General features: G+C 43.1%; 1 protein-coding gene across 2 annotated transcripts in view; it reads left to right on the forward strand.

The window, feature by feature from the left end:
* The window catches only part of ESF1 (ESF1 nucleolar pre-rRNA processing protein homolog), a 72014-nt gene that overhangs the window by 23213 nt on the left and 31934 nt on the right, over positions 1 to 16867 (forward strand). For both annotated transcript variants that reach the window (XM_068232463.1, XM_068232462.1), the window contains exons 7-9: positions 2180 to 2294; positions 4181 to 4328; positions 6621 to 6776. In XM_068232463.1, the coding sequence (XP_068088564.1) occupies positions 2180 to 2294; positions 4181 to 4328; positions 6621 to 6776 (419 nt within the window). The remainder of the gene's footprint in view (positions 1 to 2179; positions 2295 to 4180; positions 4329 to 6620; positions 6777 to 16867) is intronic.

The raw sequence follows: 16867 nt of genomic DNA on the forward strand, positions 1-16867 counted from the left end.
TCAGTGATATTATACAAGTGACAAAAGTCTCCTAAAAGCAGACTGATTAATAAAATGTCATACTTGCCTTACTGATTTTAATTCTGTTTTAACAAGCTCCGGACCGTGCTAATTGAAATCTACGCCCTGTTTGGGACCAGCTATCCCTGCCAGGGTGTAGATTTCAATTAGCCCACTGATCTCGCCGCTGGAGCCCACTTACCTTGCTGTCGGTATGATGGCACAGCTTTGTGAGCCAGTCAGGAGCCATTTTCACTGGCTCCTGATCCTGTGATCACCGTGAGCCAATCTCACCGGCTCACATTGATCATTGGGTCCGAAGCCAATGAACTCTGCTCCTGACCAGCTCAGTGGTGATTAGTCACAGATGAGGGGGAATTAGACAGGCTACACTCTCTAAATACCTACAGTGTGCATTTCTCTGTTTTCCTTCTGTCCTGTGCAAGAGTTCAGGTCCACCTTTAATGGAGGAAAATAAAAATGAAATGTGTATTCTCAGTAGTAAGAGCTAAGGTTACATCAATGCCACATAGAGCGGGATCCTTGTACAGTACTTATATAATTTCAGATGATGCATAGAAACACATTTTTAGCATATATGCTGCATGATCATTTACATTGTGCGTTTGATAACTTTTAAAAGATGATTATTACAATGTGAACCACGGTTTTTACATTATTTTTGCCATTCTGAGATAGTTGGAGATAACCATTGAGGTACTTATTTGGCTTGCGTGCAAATTGCTTGCCACAACTTGGAACTTACCCAATTATCGTGTATGCAAGCAAGAATTCTTTTGCATCTCTGATTTTTTAGCAAACAGCAATTAAGCTACCCATCATTCATTCTATAAACCAAGCTGCCATCGTTCTCCAGCATACTGCCTGACCCAGAGCTGCTGTGGACAATAAGTACACCTTCAGCAACGAGTACAGTGCAAAAAAAAAAGAAAAAAGAAAGCAATGTTGTACAAAGATAGATACATTTTTTTTAAACAAGTCAGGTTTATTAAGACATAGACAGTACTGGAAATTGCAGACAACTTAATCATGGAACATTTACACTGCATATCACTTACACCGTACGGAATAATATGACTCCCCTTGTTTGCATGACACAGGCCAAGTGGGTATATACACTCACTCAAGGCAGGACAATTACCTTTAAACTTGTCAGAATAAGGCATGTGAAACGCGTTGCAGTATTGAAGTTACGAATAAAGAGATTTTTCTGCTGATAGTTGACTGTTCTAAATCTGTTTGGGGAGGAACGTCCACCACTACCTCCCTTCTTAAACTGTTTTTAAATATTTTACTCTACTCTGGCACCTCTGTTCAAATACTAACTCAGCATTTATTTCCAATCAAAGAGAGAAGGAGAGATGGGCACAGCTGCATAAAATACCCTTTATTGTGGCTGGGTAGACACAATGGTTACAGCAGTGAGGGGAAAGACAAAGTCTTACAGCTGTTTCGCAGGAGGGACTAGCCCTGCTTCATCAGAACGCTCAGCATTTAAGTCCACCGTTGGTGGAGGGGTGTTAACCCTACTATCCTTTTCCTGTGTACAGAGAGTGATTTTTTAACCTGAATGGGGTCGGATCATACCTCCCCACCTGCTGTTATAGTGGTTGCCTAAGTGATAATCCACCTTTGTAAGTACCGGTACCTCTCTTTCGTTTTTACAAAATACATTGCCTGATACTAACTTATCAGGAAGGACTTTTGATTATCTCTCCCTTTGTGGTTTTCAAGCATCATGAGAAACATACCAAACTATAATTTTATTATTTCTCCTATCCTCTCAGGTTTTGGCATGTGGAGATCTTATCCAGTTTTCTGAAACTTACTCTGTAATATTACTTCATGATGGGGCAGGATACTGTTTACTAATGTGACCCAGTCTTATATGCAGGAACTGCTGGTCGGATCCAAAAATGTATACATTTTTCAGGCTAAGTTTGCATTTGTTCAATTTTCTTTTCTGCAAATTTTTGCAATGAAAAATTGCATTATGAAGCACATAAAAGGGGGGCTGTTGAAAATGTTCTAACACGAAAACGTACCTGTATAGTACAAACGTAGCCTTAACGTTGAAAAAAAATAGCCTTTTTGTTCTGCTACTTCTTTGGGAAACTGTAGCAGCACTTTAAATCTTTTTGTCTGTTGCACTTTGCAGGTTTATTCCTGATGATGTGAAGTTTGAGGATGAGCCCAAGGACTCCGCTGAAGATGTGGATCTGTCTGCTTACAAACCCAAGTTCTTCACCTCTTCAGCGAGCGTAACTTCCAAGGTATATATTATACCACTTTTTCAGCATTATGTAATTATCTTTTACTGTGTTTCTTAGTAGTTCCTGAAAGATCGGACATTTTCAAAAGGAACGTGATCAGTTCTTACAGAGTGTAATGTTTCATCGGACCCTATCTACTACCCAACAGATCTTTAACACTGGCTGTTTGAAAGGATACCTTAGCGCACAACCAGCCCACAGCTCGCCCCGACCCCTCTCCGTTAACAAGTACCGATCACTTGAACTTACTTCCTGGTTGGGGTGGTCGTGGCTGACTGCAAAGGCGCTGCCCGGAGATGGGTGTCCTTGATCGTGTGAATGAGAGTGCTCTGCGCATGCACAATACGCAATTGTGACTTAGTGCGCATGTTTAGAGTGCTTCCGACCACGTCGCCGGGCAGCCCTGCGCAGTCATCCACGACCACCCCAACCTGGAAGTAAGTTTGGGGGATCGGTATGAGGTAACGAAGGGGGGCAGAGGAGAACCCCATTTTTTATTTGGTTTTGCGCTAAGATATCCTTTTAAGGTGACCATGAATTAGTCGATCTACCACCAGATTGACCAGTAGATAGACCCCTCTCTGATCGAATCTGATCCGAAAGTGAACTGTTGCCTGCCTATACGCTGCACACAGATTTCCAGCAGATTTCAGCATGAAATCTATTAGAAATTGTCCTGCTGCTGCTCCCCAAGTGTATGTATGTTAACATCTTCCCCCCAGCCCGTGGGCAGCAATGAAAACTCACCTGTCCTGATCTCCGATGTCCAGCGCCACACCAAGTGCCTGTATCATGTGACCCTGGTGCATGTAGTGATGCTACGTGTGCTGGGGTCTCGTTTTACAGGCACTCGCAGTGATGCCAGACACTGGAGGAAGTGAGACAGGTGAGCCTTCAACACTGCACATGGTGGGGTCACATATACACTTGGGGACACCAGTCAGGGGGTCTGGTGTTCATTGCAATATCAAATGCCATTACTGCTGTACACTCGATCGAACCCTTATGACCGAGATTTTCCACCATTCCCCATCAATTCTTTTGACCGATTTCATCCAAAAATCGATAAAAAAAATAGAGCCGGTGGCCATGATGTGGTATTGATAATTCTTGAACTTATCAATTTATTGGATCGATTGGTCGATCAGCTCACAAAAGCAAGTGATTTATGGGCACCCTTAGGGCCCATTCACACTTGAGTGATTTTGCCGGCAATTTGGAAAGCGCTAGTGTAATAAAACCCTATGTGCCAGGCGATTTGCGCAAATCGCGAAACGCAAACGCGTAGCCTGCACCATTTTCAGGCGATTTCCCGGCGAACGTGTTTCAGTGCTATAGAAGCGCTAAACGCGATCGCGGAGAAATCTCTGCACTGTCCAGTTATTTTTCCCATAGCCGTGCATTGTGAAAAAGTTTTCACTTAAAATGTGTATAGTGGGAACTGAGCCATTGGGAAACATGGGCATTACTTTGAAAATCTGTTTTCTTTCAGTAAAGCCTGGAACCCACTAGGAGAGCTTTTCTGAGCGCTTTGTGTTTTGAAAAGCTCTTGCTAATGTAATGCTATGGGTGTGATCCCACTTGAGAGATGTGATTTTATAAAACTCACCCATAGCATAGCATTGCATTAGCAAGAGCTTTTTCAAATCACTAGCGCTTAGAAAAGGCTGCTAGTGGGTTTCAGCCCTTATAACTAAGAGCAACTGATTAAGTGTAAAAGGGACCTTACAGAGATATTAATTTCCTGTCTGCTGGATAAAAGGGGACGCTTCTTGTTGATTTCATTATTTCAGCAATAGTCTGAGACCACATTGTACCTTACCCTGAATTAGCTTGGCAGTGTTATGTGTTTGCTTTTATGAATACATTTTAACTTTTATTTATAGGTTTCACTAACCTGGGATGAGACTGATCAGGATAGAGTCACAACTTTAAACAGACCATTCAAGAAAAATGAGATCCTTGATATGGATTTTCAGGCCTACTTAGCATCTAGTAGTGAAGAAGAGGAGGAGGAAGAGGAAGTCCCTGCAGGTCAATATTATTATTATTATTATTATTTATTGTATTTATAAAGCGCCAACATATTACGCAGCGCTGGACAATAAATATATACAATGACACAAGGATGACATACATAGGGTTATACACATAGAACAAAGTTATACATGCAAATTGTACAAAATACATGATCATGCAATATGGGCTGGTTAGGTAGGCCCAGTAATACAAGTACAGGCTGTCATAGGACAGGAGCACATGATCCTGTAGATTACACTACGGAGTGGAGGACCCTGCCAGAGGCTTACAATCTAAAGGGAGGGGTGGAAACACTAGGGGGGGCTGTTAAATATTCCTTAGAGAGTTACTGTGTGGTAGGAGGTGGGTAGGCCATCATAAAGAGGTGGGTTTTGAGGGCTTGCTTGAATGTGTTGAAAGAGGGAGCAAGTCTGATGGGTGGTGGAAGTGCATTCCAGAGGGTGGGGACAGCTCTTGAGAAATCCTGCAGGCGGGCATGGGAGTGTGAAATGCGTGGGGTGGTGAGGCGAAGGTCGTTGGAGGAACGGAGGGGGCGACCTGGTGTATACTTGTGAACAAGCTCCGAGATGTAGGTAGGGCAGGTTTTGTGCACAGATTTATACGCCAGGCATAGAATCTTGAAACTTATCCTGAAACGGATAGGGAGCCAGTGCAGGGATTCACAAAGGGGAGATGTGGATGCAGAGCGGTGCGAAGAATGGATGAGTCTTGCAGCCGCGTTCATCACTGATTGAAGGGGGGCAGTGCGTTTCAGGGGGAGGCCAGAAAGGAGGGAATTACAGTAATCAAGGCGGGAGATGATGAGGGCATGGATGAGCAGTTTGGTCGTGTCCGGGGTTAAGAAGGGGCGGATCTTGGAGATATTACGGAGGTGGAAATTGCAGGCTCTGGTGATGTTTTGGATGTGTGGGATGAAGGAGAGGTCAGAGTCCAAGGTGACACCCAGACAGCGGGCCTGGGAGGTAGGGACAATGGTTGTGTTGTCGATTGTGAGGTGGAAATCTGGGATGGGTGCAGCAGCATGGGGTGGAAGGATCAGGAGCTCAGTTTTGTCTAGGTTAAGCTTTAGGAACCTAGCTGACATCCAGGAGGAAATTGCTGAGAGACACGAGGAGACCTTGTTTATGGTGGTGGATGAGAGATCGGGGGTATGGAGGTAAATCTGAGTGTCATCTGCATAAAGGTGGTAATTGAAGCCCAGGGAGGGCATATTACTCTTACTGGCCTTACTTAGCCCTCAGGTTAACCTCATGTCTGGAGACCAACATGGGGGGGGGTCACATGATTAACGGAAGTGATTCACTGTCATAACTATGTAGCCACATAGGCCTCAATTCACTAACCTTTATCAAACACTTTATCAAACATTTGATAATTTACCTCATGAGTAAAATCTAATTTTGAATTCACTAAGGTGTTATAGATTTATCGAATGTTTTATCGATAAAATGTTCAATAAATGTATAACACCTTAATGAATTCAAAATCAGATTTTACTCATGAGGTAAATTATCAAACGTTTGATAGTGTTTGATAAAGCTTAGTGAATTGAGGCCATAGTGTAGCAACTTCACCGTTAGTATGTATAATGCCGGGATTCAACCCGCTTTCTGTTCTGGTGTTGACTGCCACAGGAACAGGAAATAAGGGAAACCCTCCCAATAGGGACTTATCAATGAGTACCTTATTCAAGATCTATATAAAGATGCCCATTAACGGTACAATATTTTCATCAGATGTGATAATTCAATTAGATTTGCAGGATCGAAAGTAATGTTAAATAATTATCAATTGCTCACATAAACCGGACAATTATGGCACTTTCTTCAGATTGGATTACATAATTCAACATTCAATCCATTCAACAACATTTCTTTTTCTAATTGACCATAGTGTCATTTTATTTTTGATTTTTTTTTTTCACATACTATGGTTTTCTTTACAATTTGATTGTAAAAATCTGATCTAAAGATCTCATCTTAGGAAATTATTGTACCGTTAATAGACACTTTAAGACTAAAACAATAAAATTGACAAAGTAGACCAAGATTACTGGTATCACACCACAGAAATCAGCCTTCGTGTGACCCTGCGCCACAGTGTGCCTTGTGCAACTGCAGGCTGAAATGCTGTAGTGAAGTGGATTGTATGCTTGGCTATTGTGGTTGGTGTAACATATTTGTTGGTTATGCCTTTGCTACATTGTATTGCTGTCAATTAATCTGAGTTATTGCTGGCTTCTTGGCTTGTATTAAGTTAAATGACTGAAACTTGCTTTACCTGTAGATGATGTAGAGCGCAAAGATGAAGGAAAGTCCAAAAAAGGAGTCAAAGATGATGAAGAGCAGATCAGGCGCTACAGGGAGCTGCTGAAGGGCATCCATGAAAAGGAGAAGAAGCAAGAAGAGAAGGGTGTGGAGATGGAAGTGAAATGGGTCCCAGGTAGGTTTTGGGCAAAGTTCTCTCAGAATTGTATGCATACAAGTCTCAAGCCTAAGCTACCACCTACCTTATGTTGCGATCTATGCTGTGTTGATGCAACGCGGCATGGAGCACATTGGAAGGAAGCTGGTGGTTTAGGTGAGTTAAAGGAAACCAGAGACTCTATAACATAAAAGTTTTATACATACCTGGGGCTTCCTCCAGCCCCATGCGCACGGATCGCTCCCACGCCACCGTCCTCAGTCTTCTGTATCGCCGGTTCCGGGTCTCGTAACTTCTGCCAGTTTGGGCAAGATAAGTGCGCCCTCTACGGCAGTCGCCGGAGAGATACATAGAGAGCGCACTTCTCTTGCGTCAGACTGGCTGCGACTGGCCGAAATTACAGGAGACGGTACCGGCAACACAGAAGGCTGAGGACGGCGGCGTGGGAGCGATCCGTGCGCATGGTCCTGCAGGAAGCCCCAAGTATGTATAAAACTTTTATGTTCTAGCATCTGTTCTGGTACACTTTTAACCTTTTGTGTTCACAGTATGCACAGCAGAGCCCACAAACAGCCTAATAAGTTGGCCTTCACCACTGTGAGTACTGCTGGCAATGTGAGCTGGTTGGATGAGACTGCTGGTCAGTTGAGTTCCTGATAACCAGGACTCTACAGTACAAGCCATGAAGATGTTGTGTGTCAAGAATTTACAGGATGGTTCTCTGACATTTGGAACTCTGCAGACACCTGACCTGCGGTTGGACCTTTGTTGGCAGCACATTTAGGGCCGGTTCACAAGGGCTTCTACCAGCGTGCTGGTCCCATTCACTTGAATAGGCAGTGCTCTGACAACAAGGCCTTCGGCTGGCGGTAAACGGCCATGTTAACTGGTCCTTAAGGGAACTTAAAGTAAGAGGGATATGGGGGCTGAAATATTTTATTTTAAACAATGCACATTGCCTGACTGTCCTGCTGGTTCTCAGCCTCTAATATTAGCCATAGACCCTGAACAAGCAAGCAAGCAGATGTTCCTGACTGAAGTGTGACTGGCTTAGCTGAATGCTTGTTTCAGGTGTGTGTTTCATACACTACTGATGCATGAAAGATCAGCAGGACTGCCAGGCAACTGGTATTGTTTCAAAGGAAATAAATATGGCAGCCTCCATATCCCTCTCACTTCAGGTTCCCTTTGAAGGAAAAGGAAAGACTTTCAGTTTAAGAGCATTTATTGCACATCACAGCCTAGTGAAACATTGAAGCTCTCAAAATTCTGACTGCTTTCTTTTAAAGTGGATCCGAGATAAACTTTTACTCATTGCATAATTGTGTTCCTTTCATATAGTTTATAGGGCATTCCTCAAGCCAAATACTTTTTTTGTTTTAATACTGTAAGTCCCTATAAACTAAACAAGCCCCGCCCACAGCTTCTCCAGTGCCTTGGCACTCTCAGACTCATCTAGCGAGGGCTTATGGGAGCTCAGTCCGGGCAGGAGGAGGGGGAGGTGTTACTAGCCAGAGATTTCAGAGACAGAGGGGAGGAGGAGAGGGGACTGAAGTTTTCACAGGCTGAGGGGAGGAGAGGCAGAGCAGCTTTGCCTGTGTGTAATGATGACAAGCAGAACATTGCTACTCTCATTGTATCACAGGAAGAAATAATTATATGCGGTTGAAGCTGTTTGCAGCTAGATTTATTGTGTAAATTATCTAAACTTTAGATAAGATATATAGACGAGTTACTTGTTAAAGTTAGTTTCTTATCTCGGATCTGCTTTATCTTCTTATTGAACAAATAATATACAGTATTCAGTGCCGCAATGTCCTTTCTCCCATCAAACGAAAAGTTTGTGATTCTCTGTGTTAATATAGTAAATCACCACTGAGTGGCACTATAACCTCATTCAAAAAGACAGTCTTCCACTTTCCTGATGGTTTAATACTACTTGCACAAATAGCGGTTATCAAATGTTTGTTTGGTTCCATTTTCCCAAGGAAAATCAGTTAATCTTCATCAGGTCATCACTATGCAATTGAAGTATTTAACTATATTTCACTGTCATAAGTGTGCTATACTGGCGTTTTCTCAGGTCAGTACTCAGTGGCACTTTTTCATTTCACTTCTTGGCAACGTCTCTTCCCCATGATCTCTGTGTTAATGCATACGATCAGGGCCGGATTTACCATAAGGCACTGTAGGCATGTGCCTACAGGCTCCTGATGATGGAAAGATGGCTCACTCCCCTCCCCGAACGTCTCCTTACCTCCTTCCCTATACAGAGTCCCAAGCAGAGTGTAAATGAAGTTACTCACCCTACTATTTGCATTCCACTGATGAGATCTCCCTTCATTTGGGGCACCTCTAGCTATTTAATACTAAGGTTCCTCTAGCTACCTAATACTTGGGGGCACCTCTAGCTACTTAATATTGAGGGTAATTCTGGCTACCTAATACTAAGGGACGCCTGCAGCTACCCATGATGGGCAAGGGAAGTAAGGGAAAAGTAACAGTTAGGTCGACCAGCACACCTGCAGTGCAAATCAGCTGGATTTGTGGGTTTTTGAATGGCGAAGTCTAGGGTGCCAGGACCTCTGTGCCTATAGGCTCCTGTGATGTAAATCTATGCCTGCATATGATAGTAAATGCGCACGACGTAGCAAAGCACAGTGTTTTGTGCTTTGTACGTCTGTACTTTTTGCAAGTGCCTTTGCCTTTTGTGTCTTGTAAAATTCTTTGTTTTGTTACTCACCATATGATTGTCACTGTAAAGGTAGCCATACATTTAGCAATTTTGCGTCCCCATCTACAATTGGAATAGATAATTTTATCAGGCCGAAAATAGCCAAAAGTATCGATCGAGCATGCTGGAAAATCTTGAGCCGACGCGGTAAATCGGGTATGTAGCGGTAATGGCGTGTGATATCGCGACAGACAAGACTGAACATCTAGTGTATTAGATTTCACCTGTCCAGCTGCCGTAAGTCTCCAGCTGCTTCTTCTTCCGCATGTGGCTACCGTATAGCACTGCCGCATGTGACGTTACGTGCTATGCGTAGCAGCCACGTGGGAGGTGAATACGGAAGAAGAAACAGCTGAACACTAGTGGTGGCTGGACAGGTGAGATTTTAAAGAGAATTAGAGACAATCTAAAGAAAAGATTTTATACATACCTGGGGCTTCCTCCAGCCCCATATGCACGGATCACTCCCACATCGCCATCCTCCGCTGCCCGCAACTACGAGAACCGGCTCCCCGCTCTTCTGTTAGTGGGAGCCAGTCTAGCGTAGGAGAAGTGCGCTCTTTGCGTATCTCTCCAGCAGCCGCCGGAGAGATACGTAGAAGGCGCACTTCTCCTGCGTAACCTGGCTCCGATGACGTCAGTGACGGGAGCCGGTTCTCGTAGTTGCAGGCAGCGGTGGATGGTGGCGTGGGAGCGATCCGTGCGTATGGGGCTGGAGGAAGCCCCAGGTATGTATAAAATCTTTTCTTTAGGATTGTCTCTGGTTCCCTTTAATGCATCTGGGAGCACATTATCAATTGGAGGAACATCGGTCGAAGCGGCAGATGCGGTGTCACAAGGCCGATCCCAGAGAGATTTCATGCTGAAATCGATAAGGAATCAGCCTGAGGTTTATGGCAGCCAACAGATCTCTCCCCGATCAGAGAGAGATCTGTCTCTTGATCCATCTGCCCATACATTGCTAGATATATGGGTACCATAACTTACATTGTCTATCACTTCTATATTATGCACTAATGTGCACCAATGTCTGTATATTGAGTACATTGTGTAACCTTGTTTGTTTCTTTCATTATACAGCGCTACAGAAGATATAAATAATATACAGTTAGGGCCATAAATATTTGAACAGAGACAACTTTTTCTAATTTCAGTTCTGTACATTACCAAAATGAATTTTAAATGAAACAATTGAGATGCAGTTGAAGTGCAGGCTTTCAGCTTTAATTCAGGGGATTGAACAAAAAATTGCATAAAAATGTACAGCAACTAAAAAATGTTTTAACACACTTCTTTCAAGGGCTCAAAAGCAATTGGACAAATTCAATAACTAAATAAAATGTTAATTTCTAATACTTGGTTGAAAATCCTGAAGTCTTGAACTCATGGACATCACCAGATTCTGGCTTTCCTCCTTTTTAATGCTCTGCCTGGCTTTTACTGCAGTGGCTCTCAGTTGCTGTTAGTTTGTGGGCCTTTCTGTCTAAAGAATAGTCTTCAACAAATTAAAAGGTTGCTCAATTGCAGGGCCACACTTTCCATAAGGCAATGTAGGCTCATGCCTACAGGCGCCTGATGGTGGAGAGGCGGCTCATGCCCCTCCCCGATTGCTTCCCGCCCTCCCTGTACAGAGTCCTGAGCAGAGTGTAAATGAGAGGTTGCTCGCCCAGCTCTCGGCATTCCACTGACAAGATCTCCCTTCAGTCAGGAGCACCTCTAGCTACTTGATACTTGGGTGGAACCTCTAGTTCTTGATTATTGAAGGTACTCCTTTAATAAGGAGTACCTTATTATCTGCAGATTATCCGTGATCTTTTATTTTTCAAAGACGTTTAACTCGTGTGATCCCAGCTTTAGTATTCTAATACTACAGTATTATAATATGTAGGCCATTATACTACATGGAAATTGTAAAATTGGCCAGTCATCTGCAGATAAATATTGGATGTGTATATGGACTTTTTAAGCCCAATACACACTTTTAATTATTATTGGCTAATCACTGACCAATCCACCTCCATATATTACCCAGAATTCGATATCTGTTGACCCTGAGGGCCCGTTTCCACTAGTGCCGCGTGCGGCTGGGAGAAGTGCGGCAGCACTTCCTGGTCTGCGGGAACGCTGACAGATCCCATAAGCCGTGCTATGCACGGCTATGGGATTCGCAGCCTCCCGCACGGAAACTGATGGCAATGTCGGCCAAATCGCTAAGTTAAGCGATTCGGCTGGCGGCGCCATTGTTTTCTATGGCAGAGTCTCCCTGCGCAATTTGCCTGCGGGGAAACTGCGGATTCGGCCCGGTTTCCGTGCTTGTGGAAACGGGCCCTTATAGTACACAGAGGTGGTAAAATTGGTCAATGATTGGCCAATCATAATTGAAAGTGTACCAAGCTTTAGACTTCTGCATAGCTCTATATTTTGCTCATCAGTGCATATACACTGCAGGGTTTTTTTAAGGCTCAAATACTTCTCTAAATTCTGCTGTATAACTCAGTCAATATGTTTTGGAAGCTTTTGATTGTTATAAATGTTTTTTAAAATGACAAAACGATTTGTGTAGCAAGTGTATACAAAAGAGTTCTTATCTGTAAGTATTTACAGGCCTATCTGCATTCCAACGTGTGACCTATTTCATATAGCGACAGGTGTACTTCTAACTCCTTTGAAGATGCTGCTTCGCCTTTGAATAGTTATCTCTGCATTCCACATGCAGCGTGTGCAGACCCCTCGCTATATTTAGAGTCTATTAGGAGGCCTTTAGTTACTCGTAATGCTTCTCCCGGGAGAATTGAGCTTTCTTGAAACTCACAAGAAAAGCAAAGCTTGTACTTTTCTTTATCCTCATCCTCCTACCCCCCCCATTCCCCCCCCCCCCCCCCCCCCTTGCCTTTTCATACCATCTCAGCTGCGATCAAACCTTTCCCCGCTGTTGACAGTGCAGGAAATGCTAATTTAATCACTTTTTTTCCTAGTGCATGGAGCTGATAAAAGGACAGGGATTTAAGTCATGGTCTGGTAATTATACCTCCCATGGGGGGAGGGATGAAAGGTCCCCTGAAGCACTTTGATCTGTCACCGTGCATCGCTGCTAAATGTAAAATGAAAAATCCAAGTAATATGATAAGGCTGAACAAATAACTCCAAAATTGTTCCGTTTACATATTCGGCAAACATGCTATTAAGTCTCTCTTGATTTGACGGAACGGGTGGGGGCTTTTTGGTTGAAGTGTTGCCCTTCTGCTGAAAGATCAGTCCAGGGACCAGACACACAGAAAGCTCTTACTCTTATTGGGACTTAATGAGGCATTGCCCTTCCGCAAATGTAAAAAAATAATGTCATTTTCTTAGTTCTTGAATATAACTTATTGCTCACTGGTTGATGCACCTTATTACTTTATGGTAGTTTTGAAGCTAGTTATGTAATGGTCCGACATTCACGGTCTTCCCCTCCAAAGGGAGAATCTGGTGAGGAATTGTTTATTGTTCCTATGCCTGCATGCTACTTTATCCTGTTGTAATCTGAAAACAAAGCACAAAGCTATAGTTGTGCTCATAAGTTTACATACCCTGGCAGAATTTATGATTTTTTAAAGCGGGATTGTCACCATAAAAATCACATTTCAACAGCAACTGGTCTGAGTGTATTAAGTGATAAAGATGCTAATCCTGCATTCAAAACTTTCAAAAACTTTTTCTGCTGTTATGGTTTGGAGTTATCACATACTTTAGGAGCACTGGCCCTTTAGTAGTCATTGCCAAACAGTTGCATGCTGGGGGTTCTTTTCATCTATAATATATTCCTCCTCTTCCATTTATTTCCCTGCCTAGCTGCTTATCTGAAAAACGATCCCCTGCTCACTTGTGTTTACAAGCAAGGCTGAGGTGACTCAGCGATTGGAGGAGAAAAGAAAAAAAAGTAAAGGGCAGAAATGACTTCAGGATTTAGCCTACCGACCAGGAACAGAATTCTCTTCATTTCCTAACATTCACTGAAATCAATACATGGACAGTACAATACATGTGTTATGTAAGTAGATCAAGTATTTATCTACTTATATATGTGGTTTTCACTGGCATAGTATGGCTAATCCTTCTGCTTTAAGGAAAACCTGTAAGGAAAGAAGTGTCCCTGCGGGAACTTACCTTGGGAGGGTGAAGTATCTGGACCCTAATGAGACTTCCCTTGTTCTCCTTGGCCAGCCCAATCCTGTGCTGGGACACCCAGGTCCCAGGTAAAAGAAAACAAAAACAATTCCCACATATTGCGCATGTAGTTTGTAGTTTTATATTGTATTTTGTCGCAAAACTAAAAATCCTTAATAAAAATGAAAAATTGCTCACAGAAACGTGAACAAAAAACAGGATCGTGGAGCATCCTGTAAAGTAAAAAACCTCCTGCGATATTGCTGGGACAATTGTGTGCCCTGGGAGGTGCTCACAATCGAATCCCATCCATAGTCATAAACTCATTTCACCACCATAGTTGCACACCTTCAGTAGGTGTCCACTCATAAGGATGATGCTTGATCCTTTGGGCAACAAGCACTTTGTTTGGGTTCACATAAGTAGTGTGTATGGTTTCTATGGAGAGAGGAGGAGGGATGATGGTGTGGTACATGATAGAGTGGCTTCTGGTGGGTGGGGTAAGGAAAGGAACAATGTGCTTGGCGATTAATCCTGTTGTAACATGTAGCTTGCTAGATCTTTATACGAACTTGTGGGACACTTGATCACAACTAGATTCTTGGCCATGACGGCCTTGAACAGCAGATTTGGCTAAATTCTATTGTGTGTACGAGTCTTTAGGCTCATTTATAGGGGAGATAATAAATGAGCATACCCTGTTTTTAGGTTGTGGGAGGAAACTGTATTGCCCAGAGGAAACATCGAAATGGGAGATAACTTCCTGGCTGAGATATGAACCAGAGACTCTCACACTGCAAGGCAAGAGTGCTGTCAATGAAACAAGGTTTTTGAGGAACCAAAGGCAATATTTTTTTTTAAACCGCTATTTTAACCACTCATTGAAACTGGTACAGTATATCTACGGCCCTTGAGACTTCACCTTAGCTCCAGGGGCGTAGATATACGTACCTCGCCGTGATCGCTCGCTTGGTGCTCCCGCATGCGCTCTCGTTGCCGCCAGTTAGTACACCTATCAAAGTGCCTGTTGGTCATTCCTAAAAGGGAAAGTAAACGCATACACAGAATACTTACAGGAATAAAGTGTGTGGGAAGGGGGGGGGGGTTTAGGGAGACATCTAGTGGCAAAAAAGTAAACGCCCTACATACATTATATCAAATAAATCCCCAATTAATTAACCACCTTACCTCCCCTCCCTTCCATAGTTACCAAAATAAAACACTTGTAAAGAGAAAAAAATACAAAATTCGTTTTGTTCTTCTTATTCCCCTTAAAATGCATTCAGAATAAATTAATTCTTAGCAAAAAAGTACCACCCAAAGCATAATTGGTGGTAAAAAAAACAGGACATAGATCATTTTGATGTAGTAAGTAGTGATAAAGTTATTGGGGAATGAATGGGAGGCGCGCTGAAGTGTGAAAATTGCTCTGGTCCATAGGGGAACACCACCTGTAGTGGTCAAGTGGTTAAAAACATAATGAGTTTGTCCAAGTGAGATAAATTGGGAGTTTTAGCCAGCAGCAGAACCTTGGTTGAAATGTGGAGGGATCTTCCTAGCAGGAACACAGACTGAAATAAAAGCTAGGAGCAAAGGGATTTACCTTTACCTATACTGTTTAAAACTTATGAGACAATTATAATGGTACGGCCCATAGAGGTGTACAGTTATCCTCCAGACCTGATACTTTGTGCTGAATGAAAAAGAGCCAAACATTAGTAAGAAGTGGATCATTAACACTAAATCTAGTTCTCGGCTCCATCCAGCTTCCTTGTCTCAAACAGGTAATCAAAGTATAATTTATTTTCTTTGCTTGGTGCAGTATGTTCCCAGCTCTGATGCTTAATGAGCCATTGCGAAATATCATGTAATTAAGTACACCATCATCAGCGTTTTCGAAAGCTATTTAAGCTGATATTGCAACACAGATAACAAAAATAATTCTGATTTATGTCATGGCATTTTTTTATTGTTCCTTTCAAGATACCAGATGCCGAGGAAATGTATATGCCTATTAAATGACCCACACCATATTTTGGGTTAGAATTACTGTAATAAATCACAGAGTCATATCTGTGCTGACAAAGCTTCTATTATCCTGACTTTGGTCTTTTTAAACTTTGTGCTTGCTGAAGTTCGTACTTATTAAAATTGGGATGTTGTCCTCAACAGCCAGTCAGGAGTTTGCCCAAAATGTCATCCTGGTGCTTCAAATCTGATTTTGTTTTTTGTAACATGTTTATTTTTTTTCTTGTTGCCAGTTTAAGCTGTGCTTTACTAAATAAGTAGAGATTGAATTTTCTGTCTAGCGCCGCTTCACATGGCGACTGCCGATGGCTCGCTTCGGCGATGCCAAACTCTTTTCTGTTACCAAGCAGGCAGGTGTTTGGCATCCTTACTCGTGTACCACTGTTGCGTTTTGAGCCCCTAGAGCAGTGTCTTTCAAACCTGTCATCTTGCCTCCCCAACGGTGCAAGTTTTGCAGACAATCTCACCTGTGCATAATTAGTGTTTCGGCTAGGTGGATTTCATGTAGCTGAGTCACTAATTGCCCCACCTGTGCATACGTGAGGTTGCCTGCAAAACATGCACTGTTGAGGAGTCACGAGGACAGGTTTGAGAAACACTGCCCTAGAGGATACAGAACCGTGGATGCAGCCGATGCTAGAAGCTACATGTAGCATCTCAGAAAATTCAATTGATCACGGCCCTTGCACAATCGATGGTAAAAATTTTAGGATGAACGCTTCTAGTCATCTCATTGCTGGACGCAGTGGATCCCGGGGGTAAATTATGTGTATGGACGCTGGTAGCCGTCCTTCTGAACCGGCCCTCAGCCACACTATTCTCTAGCAGCCTTCGGAAGTACTTGTGTCCCTAAGTACTTCCAAAGACTAGCGGATCCGTACTATGCAGGCGTGAGTCTGCACTCGCTCGTGCGCAGTACAGATATGCACATATTGGGAAGCACTCGGGTAGATGAGTGCTTCTGAAGTCTTCCGAGGACTCCCTAAGGCACTGGTTTTGAAAGAGGGCCAGCAGGGAAACGAGGGACAAAGAAAAGACCAGGAAGGCTCTATGGGATCCATAGCCTTCCCTCTTCTTAGTTCCCTCTTCTTAGTTGAGTATCTTAGAGGAAGCCTGAGATGGCGTGTGTGGTCCAAATATATCATTACCCGGTGCTTCCTCCAGCTCCATGAGCTGCCTGGAGTCCCTCATCCCCGGCCCT

Source organism: Hyperolius riggenbachi, chromosome 4, assembly GCF_040937935.1.
Source record: "Hyperolius riggenbachi isolate aHypRig1 chromosome 4, aHypRig1.pri, whole genome shotgun sequence".
In the NCBI taxonomy this organism is placed as follows: Eukaryota; Metazoa; Chordata; class Amphibia; order Anura; family Hyperoliidae; genus Hyperolius; species Hyperolius riggenbachi.